Source organism: Mya arenaria, chromosome 5 (assembly GCF_026914265.1).
Source record: "Mya arenaria isolate MELC-2E11 chromosome 5, ASM2691426v1".
Lineage (NCBI taxonomy): Eukaryota > Metazoa > Mollusca > Bivalvia > Myida > Myidae > Mya > Mya arenaria.
The window spans coordinates 22,557,935-22,572,299 of record NC_069126.1 but is presented as its reverse complement, the minus strand read 5'-3'; the positions used below and the strand labels follow the sequence as shown (position 1 = coordinate 22,572,299).

Below are 14,365 nucleotides of genomic sequence, written 5' to 3'. Positions count from 1 at the left end.
GTATTAAATATTTTTATAACGGAATGATGTGTTCCCCTTATGATTATTTAATTGCGACAATAGTTCGGATACACCTTAAGAAAAAATGATATCTTTTTAGTCTTCCAATTAAACATACATTTACCAATGGAGATGTAATTATTTCAATTGTATTATCCCTTATCATTATTGCGTTTTTAACTTTTACAAATACGCGTGTTTTATACAAGCTTTGCATATTGACACATTACTAGTAGTAGAAGTAGTAGTAGAAGTAGTAGTAGTAGTAGAAGTAGTAGTAGTAGAAGTAGTAGTAGTAGTAGTAGTAGTAGTAGTAGTAGTAGTAGTAGTAGTAGTAGTAGTAATAGTAGTAGTAGTAGTAATAGTAGTAGAAGTAGTAATAGAAGTAGTAGTAGTAATAGTAGTAGTAGTAGTAATAGTAATAGTAGTAGTAGTAGTAGTAGTAATAGTAACAGTAGTGGTAGTAGTAGTAGTAGTAGTAGTAGTAGTAGTAGTAGTAGTAGTAGTAGTAGTAGTAGTAGTAGTAGTAGTAGTAGTAGTAGTAGTAGTAGTAGTAGTAGTAGTAGTAGTAGTAGTAGTAGTAGAAGTAATAGTAGTATTAGTAGTAGAAGTAGTAGTAGTAGTAGTAGTAGTAGTAGTAGTAGTAGTAGGGGTGGTAATAGTAGTAGTAGTAGTAGTAGTAGTAGTAGTAGTAGTAGTAGTAGTAGTAGTAGTAGTAGTAGTAGTAGTAGTAGTAGTAGTAGTAGTAGTAGTAGTAGTAGTAGTAGTAGTAGTAGTAGTAGTAGTAGTAGTAGTAGTAGTAGTAGTAGTAGTAGTAGTAGTAGTAGTAGAAGTAGCAGTAGTAGTAGTAACAGTAGTAGTAATAGTAGTTGTAGTAGTAGTAGTAGTAGTAGTAGTAGTAGTAGTAGTAGTAGTAGTAGTAGTAGTAGTAGTAGTAGTAGTAGTAGTAGTAGTAGTAGTAGTAGTAGTAGTAGTAGTAGTAGTAGTAGTAGTAGTAGTAGTAGTAGTAGTAGTAGTAGTAGTAGTAGTAGTAGTAGTAGTAGTAATTGTAGAAGTAGAATATTATTTATTGTAGCAGTACTAGTAGCAGCAGCAGCAACAACAACAACAACATCAACAGCAGCACTAGCAGTAGTATTTTTAGTAGTAATAATAGTAGTAGTTGTTGTAGTAGTAGTTGAAGTAGTATCGACCATACCAAAAAGAGAACGGTAAATTGTGCTCAGAATAGTATGAGTTGTCGTGGCATATCGCCGTTAAATGGTTTATTCAATAAACAAATTTATGTTAAATCTGATTCTTATTATTTTACGAAAGTCAAAACAAACCTGAGAGAATTCAAATGAAGATAAATGTATCTCGTCCTTTCTGTACATAATTGTTTAGTTGAAGTATCGGAATCACTAGCACTATGGGTTTGACAGAGAATTGTGCTGATTGTATTTGCATACGTATGAAAGAGGTTTCATCAAACATGTTTGAATCATCTCAAAAAGGAAACAAAATGCATCTTATTTTGTTCTCTTCAATAAAGTTTACTAACAAATTTGTAGGAAAACGTTCGGCCTAATAATGGTAAAACAAGTACATTTCATTAAAACTATTACTCTACACTCACTATTTTCTTTCGAACCTAAATTAAGGAATCCGATGTACCAAGTTTGTCGTGTAATCGAATCATAAGTATATTTTTTTTAAGTTTGCAACTATATGTTTGGGCATGAATATATGAAAATCGTTTTCAATGCAAATAAGCTTGTTTTTAGCATTGTTTCTCGAATCTTCTAGACGCTGTCAAAATAATATCGGAATTCAAGCATATGAATTTCTCGTAGTTGTACAAAGAACATATCTTTTTTAAGTCATTGGACAGAGTCTGTGTGTTAACGTCTTTATAGACGTGTTCATTCAAAGCGCAATTTAATATTATAATTAATAGTTCTTACGTTCATAACATATTGTGACTGTATTCATAAAATTGTAGCCAGAACTGTCTATTAACTCATATTTTTTATGGGATTATATCACTGCTAAGAATACATTATTTATTGCATTCTTTTATAGTCAGTGACGATTATAGTGTATATACTCAAAGAAGATGCTCATCTTTTATAATTATGAAAATAATTATAGCTATCCTTGTTTATATTTCTCTCAGTGTTCATGTTACTATGTTTCTAAACATAACTAAACCATACATGAACATAAGCATATACCAATATAGAAAAAAATCAAAATTACTCCCATATATATATTTATATCTTATATATTTAACTTTCATTCCTTATATTTCCCAAATGCGGTTATCATCCTATGAACCTAATCGGATATGTTCGGATAGCAATTCATCGCATAACAATATAAATGGGAATCGTTGATCCTTTAATTGTTTGTGTTGTGTCCGGTTAAAAATAGATCAACATTTAAGAAGGTGTTGATTTATGATATGTAAAATATATTTTTGCCATAAGATTTTCAATTTTGCGTTCAAGGTGATTTCAAGTGGTTGATCTTTTCCTGCGTTATTGTGATGTCAATTGATAAAATGTTTACGGTTACAGCCGGGTCGTTCTAATTACAGAATGGGTAAGAAAGAGTTACTTAAAGGTTTTCTGAAATGAAATGAAGTATTTTTTTAACAATTCTTGATTGAAATAATAAACTATTAGTGTAAATTTAAGGAATTAGTTTTGGGCTTGATGTCATTATCGGGGATATGAACGCACTCATGCTGGTCAAAGTACGCGGACTCCACACACCTTGACCATCCAAACTGCGTGCATACATCAAGCCCGCAATTCATTCCTTAAGTAAACATCTGTCTTAGCGGTTCAATTTGTATTTGATAAATATTTGAAACAGCGAATTTCGATCTTTATATTTATGTGTGATAAGTACATTTCTTAACTTAAGCTGCTGTGTTCGCAGCCGGAAAAAGAAGTTTTCCATATCTAAAACACCAGCACACTTGCCCATATCAAGTGCTAGAGTTAAAACCCGTTTAACTCTATCCCAAATGAGATATTGTGCTTTCTGATCATCCAAGATGGCAACTCTTAAAGATGCATTCTTACTCACAGATAAGATTGACCACAATTAATAATGTTGTTTTAATATTCCTAAAAGGATGAATAATTGTCGAAAATAATGCTTTTTATTAAGGATACCAAGTTTAATTTGAAAGAAATGGGTATAAAACACGCTATTTCTACCTGGGCTTAAGTAAACCACAGTATATAGTTTAGCATTCACCTGTCATTTAATATTTTTCGCGCTTTCTGCTTTTAAATACAAGGTTACATTGTTGTTTTTAGCAATCAATATTTTCCATAAATGCTTATTTAGTAAGAAGTCAAAGGTTTATCAGTCAAAGTTGATGATTGTTATACATGTGTATGCGTTGACTTTGAAGAGTGTCACTTTAAACCGTTTCAAGACAGTTTATTGATAATTTAGTGGTAATACAACCTTTTTCTATTGCCCGGTGGCGCTTAAGTTTCGAAATTCAGCTGAACCTTGATTAGAACAAATATGTTGTTGTCGTTTTATTATTTAGTACGTGCATTGTATTCCAAAGATGTTCTTCAAAATGAGGGTCACAGTCCATTTTTATGTAAACGTTCAACCGCATGGGTTAAATAATATTGTGCGAGCGTTGCATTGTGTGGTTACATACACTTTTGCCACAATGTTGAAACAATGGCGACCTTCGGACAGCTACTTTTCACTGAAACAGTGTAGACGTTTATCTTCGTATTATAAATAAAGCTCGTGACCCATGTCAAGCTATCACCATTTTTTTAGAATTAACATAGATCTGTGAAAATTCATGCTCAAAAGCCCGGCATTATTTTAGTTCAATTTGAGGTAAATGTCGATTCCTGAAAAAACACAATTCCGAACCCCCGATCGTTCGCTGTGCAGACGTTATAATGAGATATTTTCCATCTTATCAGTATATACAGCGCCAATCAAGCACTAGACGAACGTTAAATAAATAAATCGAGAGATACATCTACAAAATTAAAGAATATCTGAATATCTGTACACATGAACGAAGTGGCGAGTGGTCATTTATTTTAGAGTATAATTCAGTGCAAACCACGAAATCTGTGCGCAGGTACTTTAAATATATTCCATCGAGAATTCCTGGAATTTATGTATTATTTTCTTTTCATGATTGTCTGCTGGGGATGAAAACATGAATTTTATAAGTGTGAGGGGAATACGTTAGAGTTGTACCGATTCCATAACATTTATCAAGCAATGGCTGGTCTGTTAAGACTTTAAAGTAGCTTTTTCGGGGCTCGCATTTTAATAATAAGCGATATCTTCATTCATCACCAATCCTTTTGTGAGAGGAATTTACATAAGTTTGCCAAACTTGTTTTCCTATCCTTTAAACAGATTCGTACTTGTTGTTCGTATGTGAATTTACCCAAATAAAGCTTTTGTTATTGGTTATTAAAATCCAAATTAATACGAATTGAACTTTGCCTGACACAAAATACGATTATTTTCGAGAGTTTAGCCAAAAATAATATGCACTTTATAGATCCGGAACTATTTAGCGTATTAGTGTGATATAAATGGCCCGAAGAGCGGTAGGCACCTAAGTTACGACTAAGGCAGGTGATGATTGGAAATAATTGCCTTCCAAAAATGGATTTAAAACTATTTTAAACTATGTGAAATTATGACATGATCATTGAACAAAAAGAGAGGAAAACACAAATTGAGGAAAATAAACAAGATTGTTTGAAATATTGTATAAAACATTTTATTCAAACTGAATTCAAGTTCAAATTTCAAGTTTGTTTTCAAACCAAAACGATCGTATTTACACATGTTATAATAAGTTAGTAAGTAAGTAGGTGAATTTGTTTGAATGAACATTGAATGAAATATGGTGCTACGTATTAAAAATACCATCTGGCACCGTTGACCTACAAGTCTACGTATAATAATTTACATCTTTGACAACAGGTAAAAAAACATCATCATACGTCCATGCATTTTCATACAATACAATTATAGACATAAGTATTTACAAATAATTACATTAAACATAAACTTTTTTAATTCAGTTATAGAGTAAATTTTATCTTTTCGAATATGTAGCTCCTAAGTATTGAGCTAATTTCCGTGAATACTGAAATACTTTGAGTGATTAAAATTATCGTTTGTCTCTGAGGCTGTTATACTCAGGACAGCTTTGTATAAAATGTTGTCATGAAGAGCTTTTTCAGTATTCATAAAACATATTATGTCATTTCTTATCTTAAGTAAATATCCTTCATTACTCATAGCCAAACTTAATAAGAAGAAAACGTGTTGTTGATATAAGTGTATTGGTGCTGCACAAAATTAATGACAATAAGGTATTTTAGATATCATTAAGTTATTTTTTTTTTAAAAAAACGAGAGATATTGAGCTAAGAACAATGACATAAGACAGGAAATGACTAAAAAGAAGAACACTATTGATTTGAATGTCATTCTTTTATAAGTAACGGTAATGAATGGTTTTGGCTCCTTTCCCAAAAGGTCGTGGACAGTTTGTTGAAAAGACACAGGTACTGGTTTTTCTCAGGAAACGGACTCGAGAGTGGGCCGCTATTGTCTATTGTTCTACAAGTATTTGAAACTGAAATGTTTGGTAAACGTGGATTGGCGTCGGTGTTATTATGTGGCATTCATCTCTTATTCTCCAGCACCAGCATATTGGTTCACATATACACATTGTATGTGGCAATTGAGTTATCTTTTCTCGGTAACAGTATGTAGATATCCCATGTCCGCAGATTCGGCAACCATTTTCCGAGTACAACGTGGATCAAACTCGTCGGGATCCGTCGAAGCAGATGTGTTCATGTCTTCAAACGACTTATCACAGTTAGCCCTTTGGCAGGTCTCAAAAATGTCCCTCATGTCCACATAACCAGATTCCGTCTCTCGTGTTGAGCGAAATGGCCTTCTCTCTACTTCAAGGAAAGGATATGCAGACACATCCTCACTATTTGGCACCACGTCTTGTGTTGTCAAAGTATTGTAACGTTGCATGTCGCCTGGATTGAAGTAAGCGGAAAGTTCGACCTGAAAATTATTGATAATATTACAATAAGATTAGGTTATAAATCATATTGTTAACTTCAAATAATAAATGAAACATATGAGTATATTTTATTCATTTCGAATGCAGATGAGCATTAAGGCATCAATCGGTAAACGTGACAGAATTTCAATACATACCACATTTCCATCGTTGTTAATGTTCCCAGCTTCTTCACCCAATAGCAGTGTTCTCCTTCTGTACCTTAATTCTTGGTATATGTCTGCAAATGATTTTTAAAATATTACATAGAATCAAAGTGATACAAAATCTTTCAAATGACGTCAGAATTATTATTCGCTTGTATCGTTTATATAATACTTTCTTAAAATTATTTACCCCAATTTTCCAAAAAAAAACGTTTCGAATTTCAAGTAGTATGTGAATTATATTTACACTAACTATTACTTAAAAAAATCCCTCTAAATAATAGAACACACGATGTTTCAAGAAGTTTGAAATCGTCAAATTGCTAGTTTACATATACCCAAGCAATGATTTTACAACAACAATATTCATTTGATAAGAAGGTTGAGCTTACCGCGATCCTTGATGATTTTGCAGTAAGCTAAAACACCAAACAAAGTAAAGATAACGACACCAACACACCCAATAGTAGATGCGAGTCCAGTAATAACCACCATAGCGTTTGACGACAGTCCTTCACCAACAGCCTCTGAAGTTTATTAAAGAGCAGAGTAATACGATTGACCTTTTGCAAAACACAAGGAGGAACCAAGTTGTTGTTTTGTCTTTTGTTTTGTTACTCAGGTTGTTGGTAAGCATGATATTCTCCTTAATGTGTATCTCAGTTAATAGAAATCTTTCCAATTTGAATAAATTACCATTTGCTTAGAAATTATTTTTGTTTTATCTTAAATGTAATAAAGTATATTTTGCAAAGTGAGAGACATGCCTTGAAATGCCAGGAATGATACTGCCAGAAATTTGCTGGTAGAATTGTAATCACTATTTGCTTCACATTTGTACAAGTTCCACATGCCTTCAGCAAGGGTTTCATTTAATGTAAGAACGCACTTCATCGTACTAAAGCAACGTTTAACTATGTTTTGGCTTGCATCGTTTCGCCATAGTAGATTCGTGTTGATTGACATGCGCTCGTCGACATTGCAATTGATTGACACGGACTCATTTTTCTGAATTGTAAGTTTCGATGATGTATTGAACGACATCAAAGGATAACCTGAAATGATCATTACATTCATGTTTGCTTTATAAGCTTATAAACAAACATGACAAACATGTACAAAACCTATAATATTTACTATGAAGATTGACGACAAAATATAAGGAAAATAGCACCTGATACATACTTGGAAATAAAAAATTGTGTTTGCGAAGCAGATATGTTTTTAGGGTGCCACATCTTGTGAAACAAAAAATTTCTCCAACGTTGTCATTATCTTTTGTAAGTGTGAATACAGCTTTTGAAAAACTAAAGTAGCTATCATTCCGAATGTCTATTCTTGATTCAGTGGATATTGGGCGAACATGAGGTGGTTTACTTCCCCATGAAATGTCGCATTGTGGATAGGAATTGACAGCGTTACAGGATATGTTCAAAATTTGGACCGTCTCATCGCTTTCGAACGTTCTGTGAACTACCATGACCAAATCAGAGGGTGGATCTGTACGTAAAATAATTCCATATTTACAAAACTTGTTTTTCAGAATATTAACAACATCCAGGAATTATTCGTTTTCTGTGTTTAACTTGAAAGCCTATGAGTATGTGATTCGAGAACATACTATATCTACAAAAATAATGAATTATGTGTTTAAATAAGTTTATTATACTGATTATTTTTTGCGTTGTTGTTTAGATTAATTAAGAACTTAAGTACAACATGAATACATCGATTATGAATACACCTGACAATATGTCGTATTTGTTCGATGAGCAACGATGGCCTTCTATGAAATGCAGTACTTACATTCAAATGTAACATTTTTGCACACCTGTAGCGAATCATTTGACACTTTACTCCTTCGAATGCAACACATTCGGTTGGCATTCCAGTGCCGCGATGGTTTTTGAATTTTCACCTTGCTTGTAAACATATAAGATGAATCATTGAAGGTGTCCTCTTGGATTACATTAGTTACCATAACATTTGCAACATATATTGCTAGTTTTGGGGCGGGTCGAGCATGTCGAACTTCACAAAGTGTCAAGGAATTTTCACCAACAAAACTTTCTGGCACTGTCAACGTTGGTGTTTCACCTTCTTCTGAAATTTGTAATTGTTTTCATGTTTAAAGTTATGTTCAGACCAATGGAATAGCATTAGATTATCTAAACGTATTAAAACAAATCTAAATGTGAAAATGTCATTTGTTATTATTATGCTTTGTACACACATATTTGTAATATGCTTATTTTACTAATTGCGGGTATAAACTCTTTTGTAACCAAAACATAATCAATACATAAATATTTTTTTCTTTCGAAGGTTCATGTTCTCATAAATGCATTTACTTTAAAATAAAAACGTACCACTCCGACAAAGAAAGGCCGATACAATAAGGGGTTCTGGAGTGACTTCGTTAGAAACTTGGCAGATAACGTCTGTCTTTGACAATACTGTGAACGGATCAGATAGACTCTTATTCATTTCATATAATCCAGACTCAGTCTTGTTTTCAATGAGATGGTATTGCCTTTTTCCGATTGTAAGAGAAACTTGAATGGGCTTGGTCCCTCCTTGTGTTTTGCAATAAATGTCGAGACCGCTGTTTCCGTAAATGCAGTTAGTTGTGGAAAAGTCTTCTAACTGAGGACCAAGAATTGGTGGTTTGGGTTTAACTGAAAGTAGAAGACTTGGTTTCAATGAAAATCATTATTTCCGTTCGTTTATGTGGTTGGTATATTGAATTAAATTTAAATTAAATATAATTAAAATTAAAGTTATCTACTAATAGTGAAAACGTAGGTCACAATGTGGAATGGTGCTATATGTTTTTTCTTGATAATTTTATTGATCGAGATAATGCTTTAAACAAGGTTCTTTACGAAGTTGTTAGCAATATGGCGTTGATGTCGATCATTTATCAGAACTTAAGAAAGTATGCCTACAGACATAATAATTAAGCATTTGCAAAGCGTAAACATTTATTTGCTTGATTTATAGCACGTTCGTGACGAAACTTGGAGAATCATTCTCGAGTCCGTTTCAAAAATAAAAATCAGTACTTGTGGCTATTTTGATAGGCTATAAAGAATTCCTATGGTGGAGTTTAAAGCCACAACCTTTTCGTTGATCAATTAAAAAAAGAATTATATAATAAGCGATTGTTTATACCTATATATATATATATATATATATATATAAGTATGATACATTACACAATTTCACATTACTAAATAGTAGAATGAAACAATGAATTAAATTTGCATAGAAACCTTATAAGAAAATAATTGCATTTGCAAATCCTGCTTTGACAGCAGATTTATAAACACGTTCATGTCGCAGAACAGAAATTCAATAAACAGTTATCTCACATTTCAATATAAGTGTCTTGCAAACCGGCTCCAAATTGTTGTAAAACTTGGACCTTTGATAACAGCACATGTTGCTTCCCTCCCAGTCCGCCTCTGCTCTTTGAAGGGATACTTTACTAGTAAAAGACTGGGTGGTGTTGTCAAAAGTGATAGTTTCTTGACCGGGAACTGTACTGTTATCAATGCGTATTTCTACTTCCGGCGCAGGCAAGGCAAACTTCACCTCGCATTGTATTTTCGGCGTGTGATTAAGTGTATATTCCGGTACGATAAGAAGTGGACCAGAACCCTTTTCTGGATAATTAAAGACACAAACTTATTCAGAAATAAAGTAAGTATAAAAAAGATTTAAAACATATAACTGTATTAAGCCTGTTCATCTGAAGAGATGTCCTTAGCAATTGGAGATTAAATTGGAAAATATTGGAGTACTGTATACAAATCGGGAATGTAGCAATTAATGAACAATAACAAAGCAACTCAGTGGTTATTGTATATTGTACTTTTACTTCCGATTTGATGTTTACAGCCGGCTGTGTACAAATATTGGGACACTGTTTACTGAGAACACTCATTCTATTGTTCTCCGTATTAAAAGTCTTCAGTTATTTTTTCCTTTCTATTAAAAAAAAAGTTTGCTTTTTCTGGAGCTAATCTTTATGTACATAACGCTTTTTTGTTTTATAAACTTGTGGTTTCATTAATATCAAGTTAGTACTTAACACTAATACATTAACTGATATTAAATGTTAAACTTCAGTCCGAATCATCAGAACACCATTTTAAACTTAAAGCGGGAAAGAAGGATTGACTGTTATATCCCAAAACAGTGTAACATACTTCAAAGCAAAATGTCTTTAGGTCACTTTAAAGTAAAATATAATAAGCAATTTGAGATTAATTTCGTAAATACATACCTATGTTACAAAGTTTCGCAGTATTCCACTCAGCGGCTTGTGCTAGAAGATTCGAAACGTGGCATGTTATATTCCGTACGTAGTTGTGTTTCGTAAAATGAAAAGTGTCATTCTTAATTTCAAAGCTTCGATTATCGTGAATACTCGCAACCAATGTGTATATTTCTGCTCCTATCGTAAGTGTAACATTAAAAGGCGGTGTTCCACTCATAACTTTGCAGTAGGGATGGGTATCCGCGTCAACATAGATACAGTTGGTTGCGGAAAAGTCGTCCGTTGTGGGACCAAGTTCGGGCTTGCCCGGGGGTTCTGCAATAAATAAAAAACATTATTTAACACATTTGTAGCGCTGCATATTGTGTCGAAAGAGTGAACAAGTACGATGCACTATTAATCAAATGGATGGAACCCTTAATCTTTGTACGGTGCGATCCATACATTTGTATGTTTGAATCGTACATAAGCCTATGGGTGTAACCATTTATTGTACAATTATATATATATATATATATATATATATATATATATATATATATATATATATATATATATATATATATATATATATATATATATATATATATATATATATATATATATATATATATATCAGGAGAGTGTGGGTGCACAAAAACAGTCACTTATTCTGAAAATGTAAACCAAATTTTACTAGTGCTTTTACTTAATGCAACATACTTTTTCTGTCTGTTTCAAACACATTATTTATGTAAATAAACCATTCATTTTCGTATAAACTTAAACATTACACTTTGATTAAATAATATTTCAATAACAAAAGCAGTAACTACCAGATTGTTTTGTGCTTGCATTGATTTTTGTAAATGCCTTATTTACAAGAATGTTCATATCTGATATTGACTGATGGTCGCAACTTAATAAATAGTTATTAGAGCGTCTATGTACCAGAATGGCTCTATATTATCATTTTATTGGTCGAATAAAACATCTGGTGGTAGATTAATAATTTTTAAAACACCGATACTTTCTACCCATTAAGAGAATGCATACTTATTATGTGAATATATTTATGACTGGACAGATATACTAAACACAGGTATAGATGCAACGGTATTTTTATGATTTAATTCATAGACTATGCAGCTTACAGTTGTTTATGAATGCAAGCATAAATTAGGGACGCACAGTACTTAATTGTATGGTTGAGGTCATAATGTATTTGCGGACCGTCATTTTTTATACATCTTTTCCTACTCGAGTGAAGCAAGCGTTAGATAAACGGGCGTATACATGTTGTCTTCATTTGTAAATGCCATATCCGTTTAAAGATTATTTTTTTGAAAATTATGACCACAGATGACAGACCCGCCCTTGTTCGAGACTATTATTTGATCCATTTCCTTTACAATACTTGTATATAATGGTTACCAAAAATAGTAAAATACAATAGTAAAAATCGGTGTTATAACAAGCACATTAACTCCAGGGATAATCATAGTAGTCTAAAGTGAAACAAACATCCTGTAAGAAGACACAATGTCCAAGGTAAAAAACAACAGTAGATATGAAATTAAAAATAATACAATGCGAACTTCAAGGACAAGCTTAGTTGTCTAACACTTACACTAGTGCAATTTTTGGAAGCACAAGATTGGGTCAAAATTGATAATTAGATGTGTACTCACCGACGACTGTTAAATGCTCTGAATTTGTAACACAAGAATCTCCCCAGCAATTGCATTTCAGGCCGTATCTTCCTTCTTGGCTCAAACTGACGTTAAAAATTGTCAATTCAAACAGGAAAGCCGATACTTTTCTCTCACTGAATGATACAGACGGAAGGCTTATGTTTTTCAAAAAATACAGCCATGTACGGCCCAGCGAAGTTCCGGTGTGAATGGCAACATCAGAGGGATAATATGAAATAACTACATCTGTTCCAAGTCTTGCAATTTGGTTTTTGATAACAACTTTTCCGCATTGGCCTGTCAATTCTGTAACATCGTCGTAAACCATTGATTAAACGAAAATATCGATTTGATATTATCTGTGCAAAAAGGAGTGAAACAAACTTTAAGCTATTTTAAAACGTACCGGGTAGTTCCTTCAAAAATAAACTATTTAGGGAAAATATGTTTTACTGTGAAATGAATTGATATCTTACACTGAAACCAACAAATATATTTTATATATTTCAATTGCTTACCTTCAAGCTTAAGCTGAATAAAGGAAGATATCAAGTTTTCAGTGACAGTATCTTCAACGACAAAATACGATTCATTAAAAGACTTGCTGACGTTAAGAATTGTTAAATAATATGATCCATTCAAAAATGTTTGAACAGAGTCACTCGCTTCACTTATGTATCCGATGTTCTTGTCCTTGAAGTATTTCCACTTAGCAGTCGTCTTTTTCACAATAGAAGGTGTCATTTTTATTGTAAGGTTTCGGTGTACAAAAGCTGGCTGTATGATTGATATTGTTCCATAGCGGTTTTTCTCTTCGTTTGCCGTTACGTAGTTGACTGAAAACAACCATATTACTCGTATAAATCAGTGTTAACATGTTTGAGCAAACATCTGCATATGCATATTCTATTTGTTTGTATATAACTTGAATAATTTAAGTATCACTTTGTGTGAAATGGGTCTTCCATAGATTGTTAACCAGCATAATCATGAACAACTGACCATATACTTACCAAACAACGTAAATATCACTGCGATTGTACCTATGCAATCCATAAATGCATTTACGTGAAGTTTCCAAATTGTAATTTAGTCACATATTGATTTTCATTATTTTAGTGGCATCCTTAAAGTACCATGTCTGAACTGAAGCCATAATAAACCGTTTGGTGTTTGATTCAATTCATACCCAGTGAATAACAAATAACCTCAGTCTATTATATTATGTATGGTAGGGAACTTATATCTAAGTGAAAGTATTGTCAACAAGTTCAATTTGTTTAAGTTCCTGCTTGATTGTTTTCAATTCCGCTGAAAAAAACAACAACAATGCATATGAAACAAATTAAAAAAATAGTTTTGATTAATAAGTCCGCGAGGTTTTTGAATTGAATAAAGCAAATGTTGAGTTAAAAATATATATGTATATATATATATCTTTATTTATATATAAATATATACCAATATACAAAGTAGAACCACTATTTTAACAACTAGGTTTTCCGAGATTTTTAATGGTGTTATCCCATATTAGAATAATAAGACCGATGAAGACATTGATCTAACACGTAATTTCAATTGTTGTACATATACAATAGCTGTATACTATTTGTTGACTCAGACAGGCATACGAACGTGAGAAAATTAAAGATCCAACACTACATTAGAAACTGAGGCCGAAGGAAGGTGTTGGGCTACTGGATAATTTGCCCAACTATGTCAATTGTTTGACACTATATTTTTTTCTCATTCTTTTGCAGTAATAATATGTTAAGTCTTATCAATTCGTCTTTAATATATGTTTTCTTTTGCTTGAATAATGAAATTTACTAAATGACTAGTTTGTCTACCTTTGAATGTTATAATTTTAAAGTTATAATTGTACTGGTATCCGATAGATATTTGCAAAGCGGTTTTCAAAATGGCAACGTCATCGAATCCACAGTACGATGACATACCCTTTGTGACGACGTTCATAATATATGTTCCCTTCTAGGTTAGTATCTACCTAATGGAATTCGTGCATAGCAATGTTTTTCAATTACATTTATACATTAACAAAGTTGGACATTATTTTATTGACAATTCAGATTTATTTATTGTATTTATATTAAAAAAAACATATTTTTTAATAATGTTACTATGG

General features: G+C 32.3%; 1 protein-coding gene across 1 annotated transcript; it reads right to left on the bottom strand.

Moving 5' to 3' along the window:
- Positions 1-4,783: 4,783 nt before the first annotated feature.
- LOC128235101 (uncharacterized) lies at positions 4,784-13,401 on the bottom strand. The gene is made up of 12 exons (XM_052949835.1): positions 13,233-13,401; positions 12,738-13,055; positions 12,217-12,525; positions 10,553-10,861; positions 9,636-9,929; positions 8,631-8,939; positions 8,068-8,364; positions 7,447-7,761; positions 7,029-7,316; positions 6,654-6,788; positions 6,253-6,335; positions 4,784-6,096 (listed from the first exon to the last, which is right to left on the bottom strand). The coding sequence occupies exons 1-12, from the start codon at positions 13,273-13,275 to the stop codon at positions 5,761-5,763; spliced, it is 3,036 nt and encodes a 1,011-aa protein (XP_052805795.1). The 5' UTR covers positions 13,276-13,401; the 3' UTR covers positions 4,784-5,760.
- Positions 13,402-14,365: the final 964 nt, after the last annotated feature.

Coding starts and splice junctions, on each gene's coding strand:
- LOC128235101 (XM_052949835.1), bottom strand. CDS start 13,275: ATGGATTGCATAGGTACAATCGCAGTGATATTTACGTTGTTTG. Junction 13,056..13,232: donor AGTGATATTTACGTTGTTTG/GTAAGTATATGG, acceptor GGTTGTTTTCAG/TCAACTACGTAACGGCAAAC. Junction 12,526..12,737: donor TATTCAGCTTAAGCTTGAAG/GTAAGCAATTGA, acceptor ACGATGTTACAG/AATTGACAGGCCAATGCGGA.